Genomic DNA, 19,956 nt, shown 5'->3' with positions numbered 1-19,956 from the left:
TTGTTGTTGTGCGTGTGTTTGCACGTGTTTTTGTGTTTGTGTGTGCATTTACATTGAGTGTACAAAACATTAGGGACACCTGCTCTTTCCATGACATAGACTTACCAGGTGAATCCAGGTGAAAGCTATGTATAATCCCTTATTGATGCCACTTATTAAATCCACTTCAATCAGTGTAGATGAAAGGGAGGAGACATGTTAAATAAGGATTTTTAAGCTTTGAGACAATTGAGACATGGATTGTGTATGTGTGCCATTCAGAGGGTGAATGGGCAAGACAAAATATTGAAGTGCCTTTGAACAGGGTATGGTAGTAAGTGCCAGGCACACTTGTTTGAGTGTGTCAAGAACTGCAATGCTGCTGGATCTTTCACACCAAACAGTTTCCCGAAGGACATCCAGCCAACTTGACACAACTGTGGGAAGCATTGGAATCAACATGGGCTAGTATCCCTGTGGAATGCTTTCGACACCTTGTAGAGTCCATGCCCCGATGAAGTGAGGCTGTTCTGAGGGCAAAAGTGGGGGGTGCAACTCAATATTAGGAAGGTGTCCTTAATGTTTTGTACACTGAGTGTACATGTGTGTAATGGTGTAGGTGTGTGGGTGTGTAAGTGTCTAGAGGAGAGGGGGGTTAATGCATTTAGCAATGCTTTTATGATAATATGCACGTCCCCAAAATACTGCAAATGCGTCTGACTTTTGTGTGCTGCGATAATTCAGGTGAGCCTGTAAACAAATATCAGATTCGTCTCCGTGTGGTTGATAATGAAAAGCCTCTCTGCTCTGTTGCCATGGTATCTCAGCTCACCTCTTTCTGTTTGTGCTCTCTCTCTTTTAAAGCCTTTGTCACCAGAACCAGAAGCAGAACAGACCATAGAACCAGCACCCATTGGTGAGACCATGGCAGAACCCGAATCACAAGACGAGGTCTTTGGTAAGGAGTTTTCTTTTTATTTCAATCGTTTTGTTTTTGTAATTTTCGATAAAGAACATAAGCATACACAAAGCAAATTCAGCCATAATACATACAGTTACACTAGATGGAAAGGGTTGTCGTGATTAGTAATACTTTCTTTCCTATACTACAATGCTTTTGCTTCATAATAACTAAAGGTTGTAGTAAAAGGTGTTCCCTAAATGCTTATCTGAAAGCCCCTCACCCAAAAGCTCTCTTAAACAGTGCTTCAAGTGGAATGAAATAGGTGACGGACGGTACTCAATGTGTGTGCTTGTACTCTTGGGTGCCAATATTTTGCAAGGGTTTCTGGTACTAAAGCAGAACATTTGAGTTGCTGGTACTCTGTACCAGTCACCACGGGCCCACTTCAAGCACTACTCTTTAATGATTTAGACAGCGTGCGCTTTTCAGCAGCAGGAAAAAAGCAGTGCTTATTAACAGCATAACACAAATGCAGCCCATTTCTCAGTGCAGAGTATATTTCAGTGAAGGGGCCGGGTGATGACAAGGTATCCGTAGCCCAGGGATTCTTAGCGAATGGTGATGGGTGTAACACAACCTGGTAATAGAAAAAGTGCTATATCCCCTGTTCCCTCCCTCCGCACTCTGTCGACCTGTAAAATAAGGTTGTTTTTCATCTACCTCTACTCCTCTAGGCTACTTGGACTGTCTGATCTAACAGTGAATTGAAAGCTTTCCACATTTTGTATACATTGCGGATGCATCCCAGGGTATGACTAGACAAATAAGAAATGTAGAAATAAAGGAATACAATAAATGTATAAAAAAAAATGATTGTGCCCTAAACGTAGTACTCCAAACTAACAGGCGAGGGCAGAATCCATTGTGTTATAGCAGAGCCAGAGAAAGCTGGCTGAGAGTCCTAGCTGGTTGGCTACTCTGTAATTTCACTATAGTGATGGAGATGACTGCCAGTAAGGAGGCAAATGGTGCACTTTAGAAATGCTGATGTGAGTTAGTTTACATTTTACATGCAGATTAGGTTTCCCACGAAGTGATTATTTGGACATACAGTACCAGTCAAAAGTTTGGACACACCTTCTCATTCCAGGGTTTTTCTTTATTTTTACTATTTTCTACATTGTAGAATAATAGTGAAGACATCAAAACTATGAAATAACACATATGGAATCATGTTGTAACCAAAAAAGTTCCCACATATGCTGAGCACTTGTTGGCTGCTTTTCCTTCACTCTGCGGTCCGACTCATCCCAAACCATCTCAATTGGGTTAAGGTCGGGGGATTGTGGAGGCCAGGTCATCTGATGCAGCACTCCATCACTCTCCTTCTTGGTAAAATAGCCCTTACACAGCCTGGAGGTGTGTTGGGTCATTGTCCTGTTGAAAAACAAATGATTGTCCCACTAAGCCCAAACCAGATGGGATGGCGTATCACTGCAGAATGCTGTGGTAGCCATGCTGGTTAAGTGTGCCTTGAATTCTAAATAAATCACAGACAGTGTAACCAGCAAAGCACCTCCACACCATAACACCTCCTCCTTCATGCTTTACGGTGGGAAATACACATGCGGAGATCATCCATTCACCCACACCGCGTCTCACAAAGCCACGGCGGTTGGAACCAAAAATCTGAAATTTGGACTCCAGACCAAAGGACAAATTTCCACCGGTCTAATCTCCATTACTCGTGTTTCTTGGCCCAAGAAAGTCTCTTCTTCTTATTGGTGTCCTTTAGTAGTGGTTTCTTTGCAGCAATTCGAACATGAAGGCCTGATTCATGCAGTCTCCTCTGAACAATTGATGTTGAGATGTGTCAGTTACTTGAACTCTGTGAAGCATTTATTTGGGCTGAAATTTCTGAGGCTGGTAACTCTAATGAACTTATCCTCTGCAGCAGAGGTAACTCTGAGTCTTCCATTCCTGTGGTGGTCCTCATGAGAGCCAATTTCATCATAGCGCTTGATGGTTTTTGCGACAGCACTTGAAGAAACTTTCAAAGTTCTTGAAATGTTCCGTATTGACTGACCTTCATGTCTTAAAGTAATGATGGACTGTTGTTTCACTTTGCTTATTTGAGCTGTTCTTGCCATAATATGGACTTGGTCTTTTACCAAATAGGGCTATCTTCTGTATACCCCCCCCCCTATCTTGTCACAACACAACTGATTGGCTCAAATGCATTAAGAAGGAAAGAAATTCCACAAATTAACTTTTAAGAAGGCACACCTGTTAATTGAAATGCATTCCAGGTGACTATCTCATGAAGCTGGTTGAGAGAATGCCAAGCGTGTGCAAAGCTGTTATTAAGACAAAGGGTGGCTATTTGAAGAATCTCAAATATAAAATATATTTTGATTTGTTTAACACTTTTTTGGTTACTACATGATTCCGTATGTGTTATTTTATAGTTTTGATGTCTTCACTATTATTTTGCCATGTAAAAATAAAGAAAAACCCTTGAATGAGTTGGTGTGTCCAAACTTTTGACTGGCAGTGTACATCTTTCTGTAATTACATTTTTATTCAATGAGAAGAAACCAGACGTCTTGTCATCTACTGTTATCTGTTTGTTATTAACAGTGGCATTTTGCCTACTTGAATTGAATTGTTTTTTATATGTAATTAGATCCCAAACCTACACTTCATGGCCAAAAGTACGTGTACACCTGCTCGTCGAACATCTCATTCCAAAATCATGGGCATTAATATGGAGTTCGTCCCCCCTTTGCTGCTATAACAGCCTCCACTCGTCTGGGAAGGCTTTCCACTAGATATTGGAACATTGCTGCGGGGACTTGCTTCCATTCACCTACAAGAACATTAGTGACGTTGGGTACTGATGTTAGGTGATTAAGCATGGCTCGCAGTCGGTGTTCCAATTCATCCCAAAGGTGTTCGATGGGGTTGAGGTCAGGGCTCTGTGCAGGCCAGTCAAGTTCTTCCACACCGATCTCGACAAACCATTTCTGTATGGACCTTGCTTTGTGCATGGGTGCATTGTCACGCTGAAACAGGAAAGGTCCTTCCCCAAACTGTTGCCACAAAGTTGGAAGCACATGCTGTAGCGTTAAGATTTCCCTTCACTGGAACTAAGGCGCCTAGCCCGAACCATGAAAAACAGCCCATGACCATAATTCCTCCTCCACCAAACTTTACAGTTGGCACTATGCATTGGGGCAGGTAGCGTTCTCCTGGCATCCGCCAAACCCAGATTAGTCCGTCGGACTGCCAGATGGTGAAGCGTGATTCATCACTCCAGAGAACGCGTTTCCACTGCTCCAGAGTCCAATGGCGGCGAGCTTTACACCATTCCAACCGACGCGTTGCATTGCGCATGGTGTTCTTAGGCTTGTTTGCGGCTGCTCGGCCATGGAAACCCATTTCATGAAGCTCCCGACTAACAGTACTTGTGCTAACGTTGCTTCCAGAGGCAGTTTGGAACTCGGTAGTGAGTGTTGCAACCGAGAACAGACGATGTTTCACGCGCTACCCGCTTCAGCACTCGCCGGTCCCATTCTGTGAGCTTGTGGGGCCTACCACTTCGCGGCTGAGCCGTTGTTGCTCCTAGATGTTTCCACTTCACAATAACAGTACTTACAGTTGACCGGGCAGCTCTATCAGGGCAGAAATTTGATGAACTGACTTGTTGGAAAGGTGGCATCCTATGACGGTGCCACGTTGAAAGTCACTGCCAATGTTTGTCTATGGAGATTGCATGGCTGTGTGCTCAATTTTATACACCTGTCAGCAACAGGTGTAGCTGAAATAGCCGAATCCGCTCATTTGAAGGTGTGTCCACATATTTTGGTGATGTAGTGTATCTTTCAATGTAGAAAATCAAAGTCTGCTTCACTCATTCATAAATATTTATCGCACGACAAATCGATATGTTTTGAGAACCCCCTTCTTTATCCCTCGTACAATGGCTTCACCTAACAATCAAAGCAAAAATGCAAATTGAAGGTAGCCTCAACGTATTTCAGCATATGTTTAACCAGACACATTCATATAGAATATCAACATTTAATTGATCCTCTCACCAATCCTGAATCAAAAGCCTCAGTCGAAACAAATCAGAGACTGTTAATTGAACAGTAAACTGTCATTCTCTACCCTTTTCACCTTTATCAGTTCTGATTTAAAAAGCTGAGGTCTGGCTGATGCACCCAATTTTTTATTAATTTTTATTAATTTTTTCCCCCCCTTTTTCTCCCCAATTTCGTGGTATCCAATTGGAAGTTACAGTCTTGTCACATCGCTGCAACTCCCGTACGGACGCGGGAGAGGCGAAGGTCGAGAGTCGTGCGTCCTCTGAAACACAACCCAACCGAGCCGCACTGCTTCTTGACACAGTGCCCACTTAACCCGGAAGCCAGCCGCACCAATGTGCCGGAGGAAACACCGTACACCTGGCGACCAAGTCAGCGTGCACTGCGCCCGGCCCGCCACAGGAGTCGCTAGTTCGTGATGGGACAAGAAAATCCCTGCCGGCCAAACCCTCCCCTACCCTGGACGGCGCCGCCTCATGGGTCTCCCGGTCGCGGCCGGCTGCGACAGAGCCTGGACTCGAACCAGGATCTCTAGTGGCACATCTAGCACTGCGATGCAGTGCCTTAGACCACTGCGCCACTCGGGAGGCCCCGCACCCGGGGCATTGGAGACATTTTCTTTGTGTTCCTGCACATGAGCACTCCCCTGGAACACAGTATCGACTGGGAGCCGAACAACAAACAAGCAGCTCAAAGCTGACCCCTGTGGTGCACCACTGCCTCTGATCACGATAGACATGGAGACACAAAGAAAACACTAATTAATGGGGAGAGGTGTGAGGGAGGCAGGGGGAAGCAGGGGGCGGAGAAGAGCGCTGCCTATTATTCTATAAGGGTAATGATGACCCTAGTGCTTATCATGTGGCACGGAGCAAAGGAAAGTCTTAGGGCTTTCGTCACGTCTGCAGTGAGAGAGGGAAGATAAGTAAGGGAGGGAGGGAAGACAGAGAGGGAAGGGTGAGAGGAAAGTTAGAGAGCACGGAAGAGAACCAGGGAAGAGAGAGATGTACGTTAGAGAGAGAAGGGAGATAGGGCAGGGAGACCGAGAGAGAAAAGGGAGAGAGGGAGGCAAGGAATGAAGGAAGGGAAGGAAGAGAGAGAAAGCGGGAGACGGAGGGAGGAGAGACACAGAGAGAGAGAGCAGGGGGGGAGAGGGAAGGTAGAGAGTGCCCCCAAGTAGCAGAACAAGAGATGAAAGCTCAGTGTGCCTTGGTTACCATGAGCACCAGATCAATAGAAAACCCATTTTCTCTGTGTCTCTCACAGCCTGTTTGCACGATGGAGGGATCTGGTTGGGGTGTGTGTGGAGGAGAGGAGATGGGCAGAGGGAGGGATTCAGGGTAGGGGAACAAGGTTAACTACAGGTCAAGAAGCATGAGATGTAGCATGTAACTGGGATTATTGACTGATCTAGTGTGTGTGTGTTTGTTTGTGTGCACTTGTTTGTGTGTGTCCAGTTGTGTGTGTAGGTGTGTCTGTGTGTGTGTGTGTGCATGCACGTTCTTGTTTACATGCGCACCAGTGTACATTCGTGTGTGTGCATGCGGGTCTGTATTCATGTACCTGACAGTGAAATGCAGTGAGATGTTCTGGTTTGGGCAGGTATCCTTTCATCCTCAGTAATGCACCTTGCTATCATCAGGGGATGTTACAGTGGAGAGCATTTAGATTGATCCATAACTAGATATCCACCTGCAGCCAATTAATGTCCCATGAGTTAAACACTTGTCATCGATCAATGCTGAGTAGGCCTAGGCTCTCCAATCAAAAATCAGTTGTTTCAAACCTCCACCTTAAGGAAACCCTGTTTTAACCTGGGGAGATCAGATATAATATCACCTGATCCTAGAATAACATACAAACAACCTATACACAACATGTCAATTAGTAAACATAAATGTTTATGCCTATCGGTGTACCTTGATAATTCTGAGATAGAGGGAAAACATATTTTGGAAGGCACGAAATGGTCACCAGTGACATTCAGCAAGGTACGCCAGTGACAAATTATGATTTTATGAAGGTGGTGCTTGAGGTGGCGGCAGGGATTAGGCGGGGATGATACCCTTTTGTTTATACCGTACAAAGTTGAAAATGGGGAAACTCTTCTTTTAACTGGAACGTTAGCCTGGCTCAGCTTCTGCTATAAAGTGTTATGGGATTTGAGAGAGTTCAGATGCAGGTGAAAGTCGTTGATCTCATTAAGAAAGGAGACACTTACCTGGCACATCGAATGCAATTATTATCCCTGTAGCCCTCATCAAATATTTATAGGGATGCGCGTCAAAGCTGTTCTTATACAACCCACCTGGCTGGGAAGTGGAAGAGCTTTTGAGGCTTGATCTTTTCATTGTTGCATTGACAGCTCTCTTGCAAAACAGATTTAATGTGAATGAGATAAATTAAACAATTATATTATTATAATTTTTACTATTTTTGTTGTAGTTGTTGTTTATTATTATTATATTATAAGTGTGGGCTTTGTTAGGGCATGATGCAACAGGTACAGTGGGGAGAACAAGTATTTGATACACTGCCAATTTTGCAGGTTTTCCTACTTACAAAGCATGTAGAGGTCTGTAATTTTTATCACAGGTACACTTCAACTGTGAGAGACGCAATCTAAAACAAAAATCCAGAAAATCACATTGTATGATTTTTAAGAAAATAATTTGCATTTTATTGCATGACATAAGTATTTGATCACCTACCAACCAGTAAGAATTCCGGCTCTCGCAGACCTGTTAGTTTTTCTTTAAGAAGCCCTCCTGTTCTCCACTCATTACCTGTATTAACTGCACCTGTTTGAACTCATTACCTCTATAAAAGACACCTGTCCACACACTCAATCAAACAGACTCCAACCTCTCCACAATGGCCAAGACCAGAGAGCTGTGTAAGGACATCAGGGATAAAATTGTAGACCTGCACAAGGCTGGGATGGGCTACAGGACAATAGGCAAGCAGCTTGGTGAGAAGGCAACAACTGTTGGCGCAATTATTAGAAAATGGAAGAAGTTCAAGATGACGGTCAATCATCCTCGGTCTGGGGCTCCATGCAAGATCTCACCTCGTGGGGCATCAATGATCATGAGGAAGGTGAGGGATCAGCCCAGAACTACATGGCAGGACCTGGTCAATGACCTGAAGAGAGCTGGGACCACAGTCTCAAAGAAAACCATTAGTAACACACTACACCGTCATGGATTAAAATCCTGCAGCGCACACAAGGTCCCCCTGCTCAAGCCAGCGCATGTCCAGGCCCGTCTGAAGTTTGCCAATGACCATCTGGATGATCCAGAGGAGGAATGGGAGAAGGTCATGTGGTCTGATGAGACAAAAATAGAGCTTTTTGTTCTAAACTCCACTCGCCGTGTTTGGAGGAAGAAGAAGGATGAGTACAACCCCAAGAACACCATCCCAACCGTGAAGCATGGAGGTGGAAACATCATTCTTTGGGGATGCTTTTCTGCAAAGGGGACAGGACGACTGCACCGTATTGAGGGGAGGATGGATGGGGCCATGTATCGCAAGATCTTGGCCAACAACCTCCTTCTCTCAGTAAGAGCATTGAAGATGGGTCGTGGCTGGGTCTTCCAGCATGACAACGACCCGAAACACAAAGCCAGGGCAACTAAGGAGTGGCTCCGTAAGAAGCATCTCAAGGTCCTGGAGTGGCCTAGCCAGTCTCCAGACCTGAACCCAATAGAAAATCTTTGGAGGGAGCTGAAAGTCCATATTGCCCAGCGACAGCCCCAAAACCTGAAGGATCTGGAGAAGGTCTGTATGGAGGAGAGGGCCAAAATCCCTGCTGCAGTGTGTGCAAACCTGGTCAAGACCTACAGGAAACGTATGATCTCTGTAATTGCAAACAAAGGTTTCTGTACCAAATATTAAGTTCTGCTTTTCTGATGTATCAAATACTTATGTCATGCAATAAAATGCAAATTAATTACTTAAAGATCATACAATGTGATTTTCTGGATACTTGTTCTCCCCACTGTATGTAACATTCAGGTTTGGTGGATGCTGATCTCTAGTCAGTCTGAAGTCCACCCTCTTTTATGGTGTGCTATTTTTATCAGGCGTTGTTAATATTAAACCATTCTTAACAGGCTGTTAGCACTCTGGTATTGTGTAAAATACCTCTTTCTAGGACTCTCATCAACTTCGAGAGAGGAAAGAACATTCATTATTGCTCTCAACTTCCTGTGAGGTAAGCACACTGACCGAAACAATTTGACGGCTTGGTACAGACAGTAAATAAATATGGAATTTCCCACCAAATTGCCATGGTTAAAGTGGTTTATGTGAGCCAGCTTAGTGGTCTGTTCTGTTTGAGTTGTCATCAGCAAACCTCTCTGATCGCTGAGGTCTCTCGAGCGTTAAGGTCGCCAACGTATCCACGCCGCACTTCCTGTTAACAGACTTTGCACTTGTTTTCCAGTCCTGAGCAAATACACCCAGTCAGCATCGTGTGCTGTTAAAAGGCTATTATGGCTCCATTACCTAGTCTGCTCCGGGGCCTACACTCAGGCTGCAGCCACAGTCCCCTTGGTCTGTCTGTGTCTGCCCTGGCTCCAGATCCTCCTGACCTGTCTGGGTTACCTTAGCTGCCCTCTTCACTGCCTGCCATCCTGTCACTCCCCTCCCGTCCCCTCTCCTCGGAATAGAATTAAACAAACAGTAACTGGGAGATTCTAATCAGGATCTCTTGGTGGTACTGTCGCTGTGGTTCTCGTTCACTGAGGACAGGGTGGTCTAGGCCTAGGGGTCGCCATAGGGATGTGAAAGGCTCTCTGAGCACATAAAGGTGCCCTCAGTCTGCCTTCACCTTCGGCGCTTCACCTCACCTCCCCGAAAACAAAGACAACAGGAATGAAAGGGTTTAGAGAGAGTGAAAGAGAGGAATAAGGTGGGAGGTTTGATCTGAAACAGGAAGTCTGGGACTCACTAATCTCTTACTAATTAGCTTTGTTACACGCACGCACGCACACATAATACTTTAGGGGGATTGAGGATTAATAATTTTGTTTGACCTAATTACTCCCATTTCTGGTTAATATTTTCTCATGCTGGAGAAGGTTTCAGACCATGTGGGCATATGTTTATATCCAGCTGAACTGTGTTTACTCTTTAAGCTTAAGGAAAGTATGGACAAAGTCTGTGGGACTGACATTATGAAACCAAAACTGTGTGCTCAAGTAGTCAACCTTGAAACCCAGGAATGTCAAAATAGCTAAAATGACTCGATTCAGATATATATTTAATTCAAAAGCAACTGGAAATGAATTGCTGATGGTCTTGGATATAAAAGATTATACAGAGAAAATAAAAATCGAAAGAAAAAAATTGAGGAATAGACATTTATCTTCTACCTTTTATGAACGACCAATCCCGTTCAAGATCTCCACCGTCTTGCCTCTTTCAATAACATTTTATGATTTCACCATAAGTCAATTATTACTTATTTCATGTTCGTGTCTTGGTTCTGATTGCATTTGGGACCTGGCCTGTCCTCTGCCTTTCTAATGGGGCTGCTGCTGCCTTGCCTATGCTGACTGCATTAGTCTGGCCCAGAGCTGATTGTGTTAGGGCTCTATGCTCCTCTGTTCTGGCTGAAGGAGAAGAGGAGATGAGGGGGTGCTGCTGTTTTTCAACCTGGCTCCCTTCGCTCCATCTGTCGTTCGCTCCTTTGTCTGTCCGTTACTAACTCCATTGAAAAGCTCCAAGGGTCAGGATGTAAAATGAAAAGTGAATCACAACATGCCCGGGAATTAGATTTCCTTCTGGGCCTGTTAAAAGTTGTATTTTCTTGTCTGTTGGACAAGACTGCGAGGAATGTTGGACACCTGAGCCAGATAAAACAGGGCCTGCTCTGTGTACTTTATTAGTTTATTGTTTGCTGCTTGCACTTAAACAACATAGACTGAGGGAGAATTCCTCTGTTTTGTCTCTCTCTCTCTCTCTCTCTCTCTCTCTCACTCTCTTGTCCTCTCTCTCTCTCTCTCTCTCTCTCTCTCTCTCTCTCTCTCTCTCTCTCTCTCTCTCTCTCTCTCTCTCTCTCTCTCTCTCTCTCTCTCTCTCTCTCTCTCTCCCGTCCTTTCTTCCTCTCTCTCTTTATATCTACAGGTAACTGACAAAATAATGAAAACACTTGAGTAAATGAGGGATACAAAGTACAGTATATTGAAAGCAGGTGCTTCCACACAGGTGTGGTTCCTGAGTGAATTAAGCAATTAACATCCCATCATGCTTAGGGTCATGTATAGAAATGCTGGGCAGGCCATTATTTTGGCTACCATGGCTATGTCCCCAAAGGATGACAATGCCCCCATCCACAGGGCAAGAGTGGTGGTCACTGAATGGTTTGATGAGCATGAAAACGATGTAAGCCATATACCATGGCCATCTCAGTCACCAGATCTCAACCCAATTGAACATTTATGGGAGATTCTGGAGCGGTGCCTGAGATAGCCTTTTCCACCATCATCAACAAAACACTAAATGATAGAATTTCTCAAGTTCCAGACACTTGTAGAATCTATGCCAAGGTGCATTGAAGCTGTTGTGGATCATGGTGTTCCAACACCCAATTAAGACACTATGTTGGTGTTTCCTTTATTTTAGTTGGTGTTTCCTTTATTTATTTTACCTATTTTAACTATATACAGTATGTCTGTCTCTCTCTCTCTCTCTCTCTCTCTCTCTCTCTCTCTCTCTCTCTCTCTCTCTCTCTCTCTCTCTCTCTCTCTCTCTCTCTCTCTCTCTCTCCCTCTCTCTCTCTCTCTCTCTCTCTCTCTCTATCTCTCTCTATCTCTCTCTCTCTCTCTCTCTCTCTCTCTCTCTCTCTCTCTCTCTCTCTCTCTCTCTCTCTCTCTCTCTCTCTCTCTCTCTCTCTCTCTCTCTCTCTCTCTCTCTCTCTCTCTCTCTCTCTCTCTTTCTCTCTCTCTCTCTGAAACTATCTTTGTTATTGGTCTATTAACTTGAGCGATAACTGGTTTTTGAGGTCAGTTCAGTTTCGGTTCAATTATTTTTTTAATTTCACTGTGTTCGATTTCAGTTTCAATTATGTGGGTTGAACGCTGTAACAACACAGAATAAAGCAATTTTAAAAAGTCCCATGATGGTAGTGACTGCCCGTTACTGCTTATCACTTATTAACCATAATTTATTCACATTACTTTACTTTAATAAAATATTTCAGTTGTTGTGTATATTACTTTTATTTTATTTCATGACTTTATTATTTCATCTCATCTCTATAGAGCTGATGCCTATGCTGTCTGACAAAATCACAATTTTGTAGTTCTTCAAAGTAAATAAGGCATACTTTCAAATGCCAACTATCATGTATTATCAGGTAGAGGAGATACCTCGCGAAGCAAAGTTGCTCTCTATATCCCCTTGTGATTGCGCATCCTTTTGCCTCTTCCATAGCAGGTGTAAAAGAAACAAAGACCAGACAATGGATTATGGTCATTGTAGTTAATTACCATGTTATATGCGCTAAACCATGTAGAATATTGGCCTGTTGGAAACTACAACTCCCTACTACATCGCACAGTTCAGGCTGGATCTGATTTATCTCTAGAGAACTGTGCAATGTGCGCATTGAGCTCACAGAAAAAAACATGAATGAAATGCAATTCAAATAATTGAACCGATGTAGGTCAATTAGTTGTTTAAAAAAATGAAAAATAACTAAATTCCGGTTAATTGCGCAGCACTACTGGGCCTTTAATCAGGCTGTCAGTTTTCTTACCTGAGATATTTCGTTTCACTTTCAAATGTGTTGGGGATAACAGTTGGCTCTTTGAACCCCTCCTTGAAATCCATTGTGTTTCACTTAAAAAACTAACTGCATATCTGTAGATAAATGAAATAATAACTGTAATGACATTTTATTTTCAGTTCCAACCACAGGGAAAGGTCAGTTAATAATCTGTTAACAGGTTTCCATTTAGTTTGTGATATTATTATTTTGAAATGGAAGAACTGTTGAATTGGATATAAAACCATTAAATGATAAGGATTTCTTTGGCTATTTGCTCTGTATTCTCTTTGTTGTACGTACAGTATAAATGTTCTTTGTTAGTCCAATGTCCATTGAGAAGGAATAATCGATACTTCATATCTAGCCATTATTGGGAACGAATATAAATATGTCATCTGTCTATTTTTGTGCAGCTATATGGTAGATTAGGCTAGCTACAGCTTTCTCTAGCAAAGTCTTTTTTAAATCGGTAGAAGTAGATCATCCATATACTTGCGTGTGTGTGTCTGTCTGTTTGTCTATGTGTCTTGTCTCCCTACAGTATGTGCATTTAGCTACAGTCTTTCGCTGTGCCTTATGTCAGGCCGTATATAAAAGAGGCTGATGGCTCAGGCGTTTGTCTCGGTGGCTGGGGCTACCACTAGCTGGTACAGCGGGCACTAGACCCTGGCACTGCCACAGCAGAGCTCCTCGCCACTCAAAAGCGCTGATTGTTGAGAGCCACCATTCATCACTGGGCCAGTGTTCTCTGCTTTGACACCATTGTTCAGCTTCTCTCACTGTCTCTGTCTTTATCTCGCTGTCTTTCTTTCTGTCTTTCTCTCCCGCTCAGCCCTCTCATTCTCACTCCCTCTCTCTGTGTACGTGTGAAAAAAGCTAAAGCAAATGTGAGAAGTAGTTCGACAGTGAACTTGCTAAACCCTATAGTTAGTGCACTACTTTTGGCCAGAGTCTCCTATCAGGCAGTAGAGGGCCATTTTGGACGCGAGGGTGTGCTTCACTGGAGGGACTGGTCAACAGGCTTATAGGACCTGAGTCCACATAATGCTTCCACAGAGAGAGAGAGAGAGTGGCCGATGGAGAAATGTACACTATACATGAGAATTGTCGGCAATGTCTCGTGGAGTCATTCATTTAGAAAAGTGATGGGACTACATGCATTGTGTGGGAGTTTGTGTGTGTGCATCGCATGTGTGTGAATATGTGAGTTAGTGAATCAGTGGGTCCAGAGTCCCAGGGTCCACGTCATCTTGCCTTGACCATCTGGCCGGACAATCAGGGAGTGTGTGAACAGCTGGTGATGGATGGACGATGGCTATTGTAGAGTAGAGGAAGTAATGGACAGCCATTACCCATCACTCTGGGAAAGTATTTGGACCTACTGTAGCCCACTGCTTCCCCAATCCCCATCTTATGATTCAAATGGTTTACATAAAAATACAACATGCTTTCTGAACTTTTTTGAACCTGTGTGATAAGATAAAGTGTCTTCAGGAAATTGATTGAGCAGTGTTTTGCTGTCTTGTCGATACTAGTGCAGATGGTAGATATAGTGTATAGCTGGTCTGTTTTATGGTGTTTTTCTGACTCTCCACTTGATACAAGCACTCAGGATGATGAGTTAATTATGCCAGTGGTCAGATAGCGGATTGAACAACGTGATGAAGCTTGGCGTTGTAGCAAACAAGTCTTCGGTTGTCTAGGCAACACCCCCCTCAATGCTACAGCAGCACACATAGAAATAGAATGAATGGAACGGGCTTGGAACCTCTAACCCTGGCAATTTGACTAATAAACTCAGCGGTACATTCACATTGGCTACCTGGTATGGTGATGCAACAATTTCCATGGTAATGTAGAATATTAATTCAAATTATGTAAACTGAGGTGACTCATACAATATAATGTATTTTTTGTAATGTCAGTTGAGTTGAAAAAGACTCCATCATCTACAACATTGGAGTCATATCAGGCCATATTTAATATATGGACAAAAAGCTTAACATAATTTTTTTGCACCATTTTGTGAACTAGCATGGACAAGTTGCAGTATGAGATATCCCCAAGGTATGTTTGAGCAAAACACCCCCAGCTGTAAAACCTGTTAGCGAAATCAATTAACCCCCTAGAGTCGATTGACGCACTGGTGATATCTGTTTTTTTTGCATTGGATGCGTCTCAAATCACCGCATCCGGCAGTGTCGCACTGCGGTGAAAGGTGGCGGAGTTAGAGCGGTGTTTGTCAGACCATGCGACAACCCCCGAAAATCTGTCTTCTCACGTAAGCGTCTGTAGCGTCCGAATGGTCTGACCTATAAACTATTATGACCACTCAATGGAAAGGGGTGCCAGGAGACACGTCTGAAGTCAGTACCGTCAATGTGCCAACTTCTATTTGGTAGCGTCCAAACACAAACTAATGGGACCCCACTGTGGAAAGGGGAGATTCTAACGAACACGATGGTGTTCTCCGTTTTGCTCTAGGACCCCCACAAGTACAGATTTTTTTTAAACAAATGGAAGTATATGAAGGTAGTTTTGTTCCTACCCAAAAAAGATTTAGGACAGACACTTCAAAACCTTGTTTCTTATGATTTACTTTGTTGACTGTCTTTTTTGCCATTTATGAATGTGTTATTCAATGCATTTCTATGGGCTTTAGTAGTAAAGGACAACATCTATATTTTATCAAATCATTTTTAAATATATTTTTTATACCTAAAGGTCCGAGAAAATGTAGTGAAACAAGAAGAAATGAATCAAATTAGGCGAAAGCCCACAGTATATGCTCATCTAAAGCAGGATAATGGTGCATTGTGCTCGGGGCGTAACAAAAGCCATTGTCACCGACTGGATTTACTCATTTTCTGTTTAAGTTTGCCATTGATCCAGGAAAGTGGTGGTGGGAGAGGAAACAAACTAGTGTATTCTCTGGGCATACTGTAAGTGTAGGCTGCGCTATTTCACATTCACACAGTTAACGGCTGTCTTGTTGAGGAGATGGCAAGGCAATTTCCCTTCCCATTAGAGACAATTGCCCTTCCCATTAGAGACAAAATCCCTGTACACACACACACACGCATGCATACACACACACACACACACGCACACGCACACGCACACACACACACACACACACACACACACACACACACACACACGCACACGCACGCACCCACACACACACACACACACACACACTGTGGATTGATCAATAGCAACCTGTTGGTGCTGTATCTGCCTGCTCTGTCCAGCTCTGTCCTGTTCTGTTGTTACCTAACGCCTTTTACCTGAGAGAGGAGAGATCTGGGCTAGAAACCCCATGAGAGAGAGAGTAATAGAGAGCGAGTAAAAGACAGAGAGGGAGAGAGAGAAAGGGAGAAAGAGAGTAAAAGAGAGAGAGTAAAATACTGAAAGAAAGAGAGGGAGTCAAAGTGAGAGAGAAAGCGAGAATGAGAGAGAGAGAGATAGATAATGCTCTGAGTGAGATGTTCTTGGCCAGTAAACAGATCAGTGCGAAAAGCATTGGCCGGTGTTGACAGACCAGAGTTGAGGTTCCATCATCGCTGGCAGTGGTGCTAGCCTCACTGGGACTGGCTCAGATTATGATGTAAACCTCAACACTGATGCTAAACAAGAACAGGGAGTGTAACCCAGCAAAGTGGATGTTGTTTTGCATGAGTGCATGCTAAAATTGGCACTACCACTGACACATTTTTATCATAGATTTTTTCCTGGGTAAAAGCTGATATCACATACACGCTGATATCACATACAAGTTTTTTAATTGTCCCCATAGGAGAACCCTTTTTGGTTCCAAGTAGAACCCTTTTTGATTCCAGGTAGAACCATTTTGTGTTCCATGTAAAACCCTCTGTGAAAAAGGTTCTACGTGGAACCCAAAAGGGTTATACCTGGAACCAAAAGGGGTTCTTCAAAGGGTTCTCCATTTTTCTAAGAGTGTAAACAGGTTTGGTTGAACTGTAATATCTGACATAAACATTATTCCCCATTTGGATTGAGCAGTTGTAGGAAGTGAAGGTCACAGAGGTCATGCTTGGGGGTTTAACTGTAGCATCTGTAGCATCTCTGCTATCTGCCGCTGAAAAATCTCTGGAGGACGACCATGAATGCCAGATGAGTCTGAAGACAGATGGCCATTCTCCCCGGGGCCTGTGGGTGGAAGTCCGGGAGCCATGATGAATGCTGTGGCAACGTGGGCGGTGGCAGTTTTTTACTCCTGGGTAGGAGGTCTGGTCAAGGGCCACATATCTGCGCTGCTTCTTAGAGGAATACTTCCCGTGCCTGGGTCCCACCACTATGGGTGGGTCCTGGCTGGCTCCTTGTTGTTGTTCCAGACGCTGGTCCACCAGAAGGCCAAACGTCCTCTGCACTACAGGGGCCATGAGGAGAGAGGAGAGAGATTGAGAAAGGGACAGAGCCAAGGCCCACTCGCTGCATTCCTTCTCTCCTCTCTTGTCTGTTTGTCAAGAGTTTGTCACTGTGGGTTGTCGCTTCTCCTTCTTCTCTCACTCGCCACTAAAGAGCTTATTTTTATGGAACGGTCATAGCCTGGTTAATAAACACATATTTAAAGTACACTCTTAGAAAAAAGGGTTCCAAAAGGGTTCTGCGGCCGTCCCCATAGGAGAACCCTTTTTGGTTCCAGGTAGAACTCTTTTGGTTCCTTGTAGAACCCTCTGTGGAAAGGGTTCTACATGGAACCAAATGGGATTCTTTAAAGGCTTCTCCTACATTAAAGGGTTATAATTATCCTATGGGGACAGCCGAAGAACCCTTTTTGGATTAAGATAGCACCTTTTTTTCTAAGAGTGTAGATCAATAACGGGCCTGATTGAAGTGGTCCGTCTCCCCAGATGAGTGACTGTGTGCTTTTCAATCATTCACTAAGGCCTATCATCTGTCTCCAGCCAGGCCCTGTGACAGACACGTTGCCATGAGTGCCTCATTAAATGTTCTCATCGTAAGAGCACATTAATTATATACGAAATTCATGAGGGGGACCAAGAGATCAAGAAAAGTGAGCGCAGCGTGCTACATAGCAAACCCTGAGCAGCTCTGTAGAGACCCTTCTACCTCCTACCCCCTTGTCAGTGTTATGCATCAGCCCACTCATTCATTTCCCTGAATGTTGTCTACAAGCACCAGTGTTTTATCATCCTCGCTATCTCTGCTACTACATCTTTGCATGGGGAGAGGGGTAAGCATGGTTTTGTTAATGTAATGAAGGAGCACACTGGGGATAAACCACCTCCTCTCTCTCTCGATCCCTGTATCTCACTTTTCATCGCTCTTTTTTAGGCTCTTTGAGCCTGGTTTTTTAAATGTTTATTTTTAGGGTTTTGCTTTAGACCTGCTTCCGCCTGATTTCCGATGGTCCAGTCCCATTTTGTTTAAGGCTTCATTAGGGCTTAAAATATACAGTATATTACGTATAAAGTGGGACTGACGTTTCTGACACAACTCAAAGTGTCTCACAGAAATATAGGGAGTGTTAATGAAATGTAATAGTCCCCATAAACCCTCCACAATTTTTAAAGGTATCGCAGAGTTAAAACTGAATCTATTATGACAAGACAGGTACGGCGGTGTCATCGTCGTGCTATACACTCCTCTGAGCATATGACTAACAGCATTTCCTAATAGAAAATGTAGTTAGATTAAGCTCAGTTATCTGTGGATGGAACAATGCTCTTACCTTATTTGGCAGGGAGAGTGTGTGAGAGAGACTATTTAATCAGCATTCAACCCTGTTGATTGACTGACTGATGGGATGTGTTATTATCATAAAGTGGAGATGGTACCCCGGTGCAGACATATTCTGAGTGCACCTGCAAATAGTAGCTGAGCCTAATGGAGATCGAGAGTCCTGTTCAGGTCTCTGTCACAGTATTGCTGTCCGTGAACCAAAGACAAAGCATTAAGTGGTATTGCACTTCAAAATCAAAATTTGTCAGATGTTTTTAGACCTTTAAAGCAGTCTAATGTTAAGCTGACTATTTATCTTTATAAACTTTATTCATAACTATATTATTTTCTAACAATACACACATGTAGAATAGTTGGGCAATGCAAACTTATATTATTTTACGTTTGTTGGTGTTTAATTTGCAGAGGTGTTTCAATGTCAAAATACTCTGGGCTATGCACACAGAGATAACCACATCTATGGAGTATACCGTTTCTTCCCCAGAGTCACAGAGAGAGGGAGAAGGAAAGGGGGTTAGACTGATTATTCAGCGTTTTTGTGTTTGCCAAGCATACAAGATGCAAGGTGACTTGTCATCATACTGTAAGTGCAGTGGAAAGTGCTTATCAGAACAATGCTAGTAGTTTTTTCTTTGCTTTTCTTGTGGAGGTGCTGATAGTACTGAGAGTGATATGCTGAGGTAATGGGGTTGATGGCAGTTGATGATGGAGGTGATGGAGTGAGAGGACTCTGTAACAGAGCAGGGCCACTGCCGGGAGGAAATAAGTCTGAACAGTTTGCTCATAATGTGGAGCTGCTGAAGCACCGGGAGCACTGCTTTCATCATTTTATAACATCATATCACTCAGTCTTTATAGCACAGTCACAGCAGCACACACCTCAACCACATCTACTGGGAAATATCTCTCATCCTCCCTTTTCATATTATATCCGGGATCTCCCTCTTTCTTTCTCCATTTACTCTCTCTCCTGATCTTTATTTTTCTCTTTCCTGCTCTTCCAGTCCCTCGTATTTCATGTTGTGAGGTGTAGGATCATAATTATAGTTGCCTTTCACCAAGGTGACAAGGGATGTTTGGTTCTGTGATTTGTTCACTGGGAAAATATCAAGGTCTTAGTGACTCAGTGAAATAAGATAAGATGTGCTGGGGGCGTCCTGTTTCCCCAATGGGCTTTGAGCTTTGGTCGAGACCAGCCATCCTTACATCCTTACACAATCATATCTAAGAGCAATTTGTTTGAATACGTAAATGGCTTCTGCTACAGTAAACCTGCTTTCATAGTAGATATTTCATTTCAGTGTGCCAGTTCAAGTGCCTGTGATTTGTCATTGTGGTACATCATTCACACAACTGTAAGTCTCAGCTTTGTGCTTTAGTTGTACTCAGATTCATGATAGCTCTTTGGAAGATAGCTGATCAGGAATGTGATACGTCTCTTTGATCATAGAATCAGA

At 43.5% G+C, this 19,956-nt stretch overlaps 1 protein-coding gene across 1 annotated transcript in view; it reads left to right on the top strand.

Annotated features, from left to right (window-relative positions):
- LOC311139744 (myelin basic protein-like) overlaps positions 1–19,956 on the top strand; it is a 55,660-nt gene that overhangs the window by 28,801 nt on the left and 6,903 nt on the right. The window contains exon 3 of the mRNA XM_084174680.1: positions 844–937. Coding sequence (XP_084030806.1) covers positions 844–937 — 94 coding nt within the window. The remainder of the gene's footprint in view (positions 1–843; positions 938–19,956) is intronic.

This window comes from Coregonus lavaretus, assembly GCF_964263955.1.
Source record: "Coregonus lavaretus genome assembly, chromosome: 13".
NCBI classification, from domain to species: Eukaryota; Metazoa; Chordata; class Actinopteri; order Salmoniformes; family Salmonidae; genus Coregonus; species Coregonus lavaretus.
Note: the sequence above shows the minus strand (reverse complement) of the source record. Positions and strands in the feature narration are given on the sequence as shown.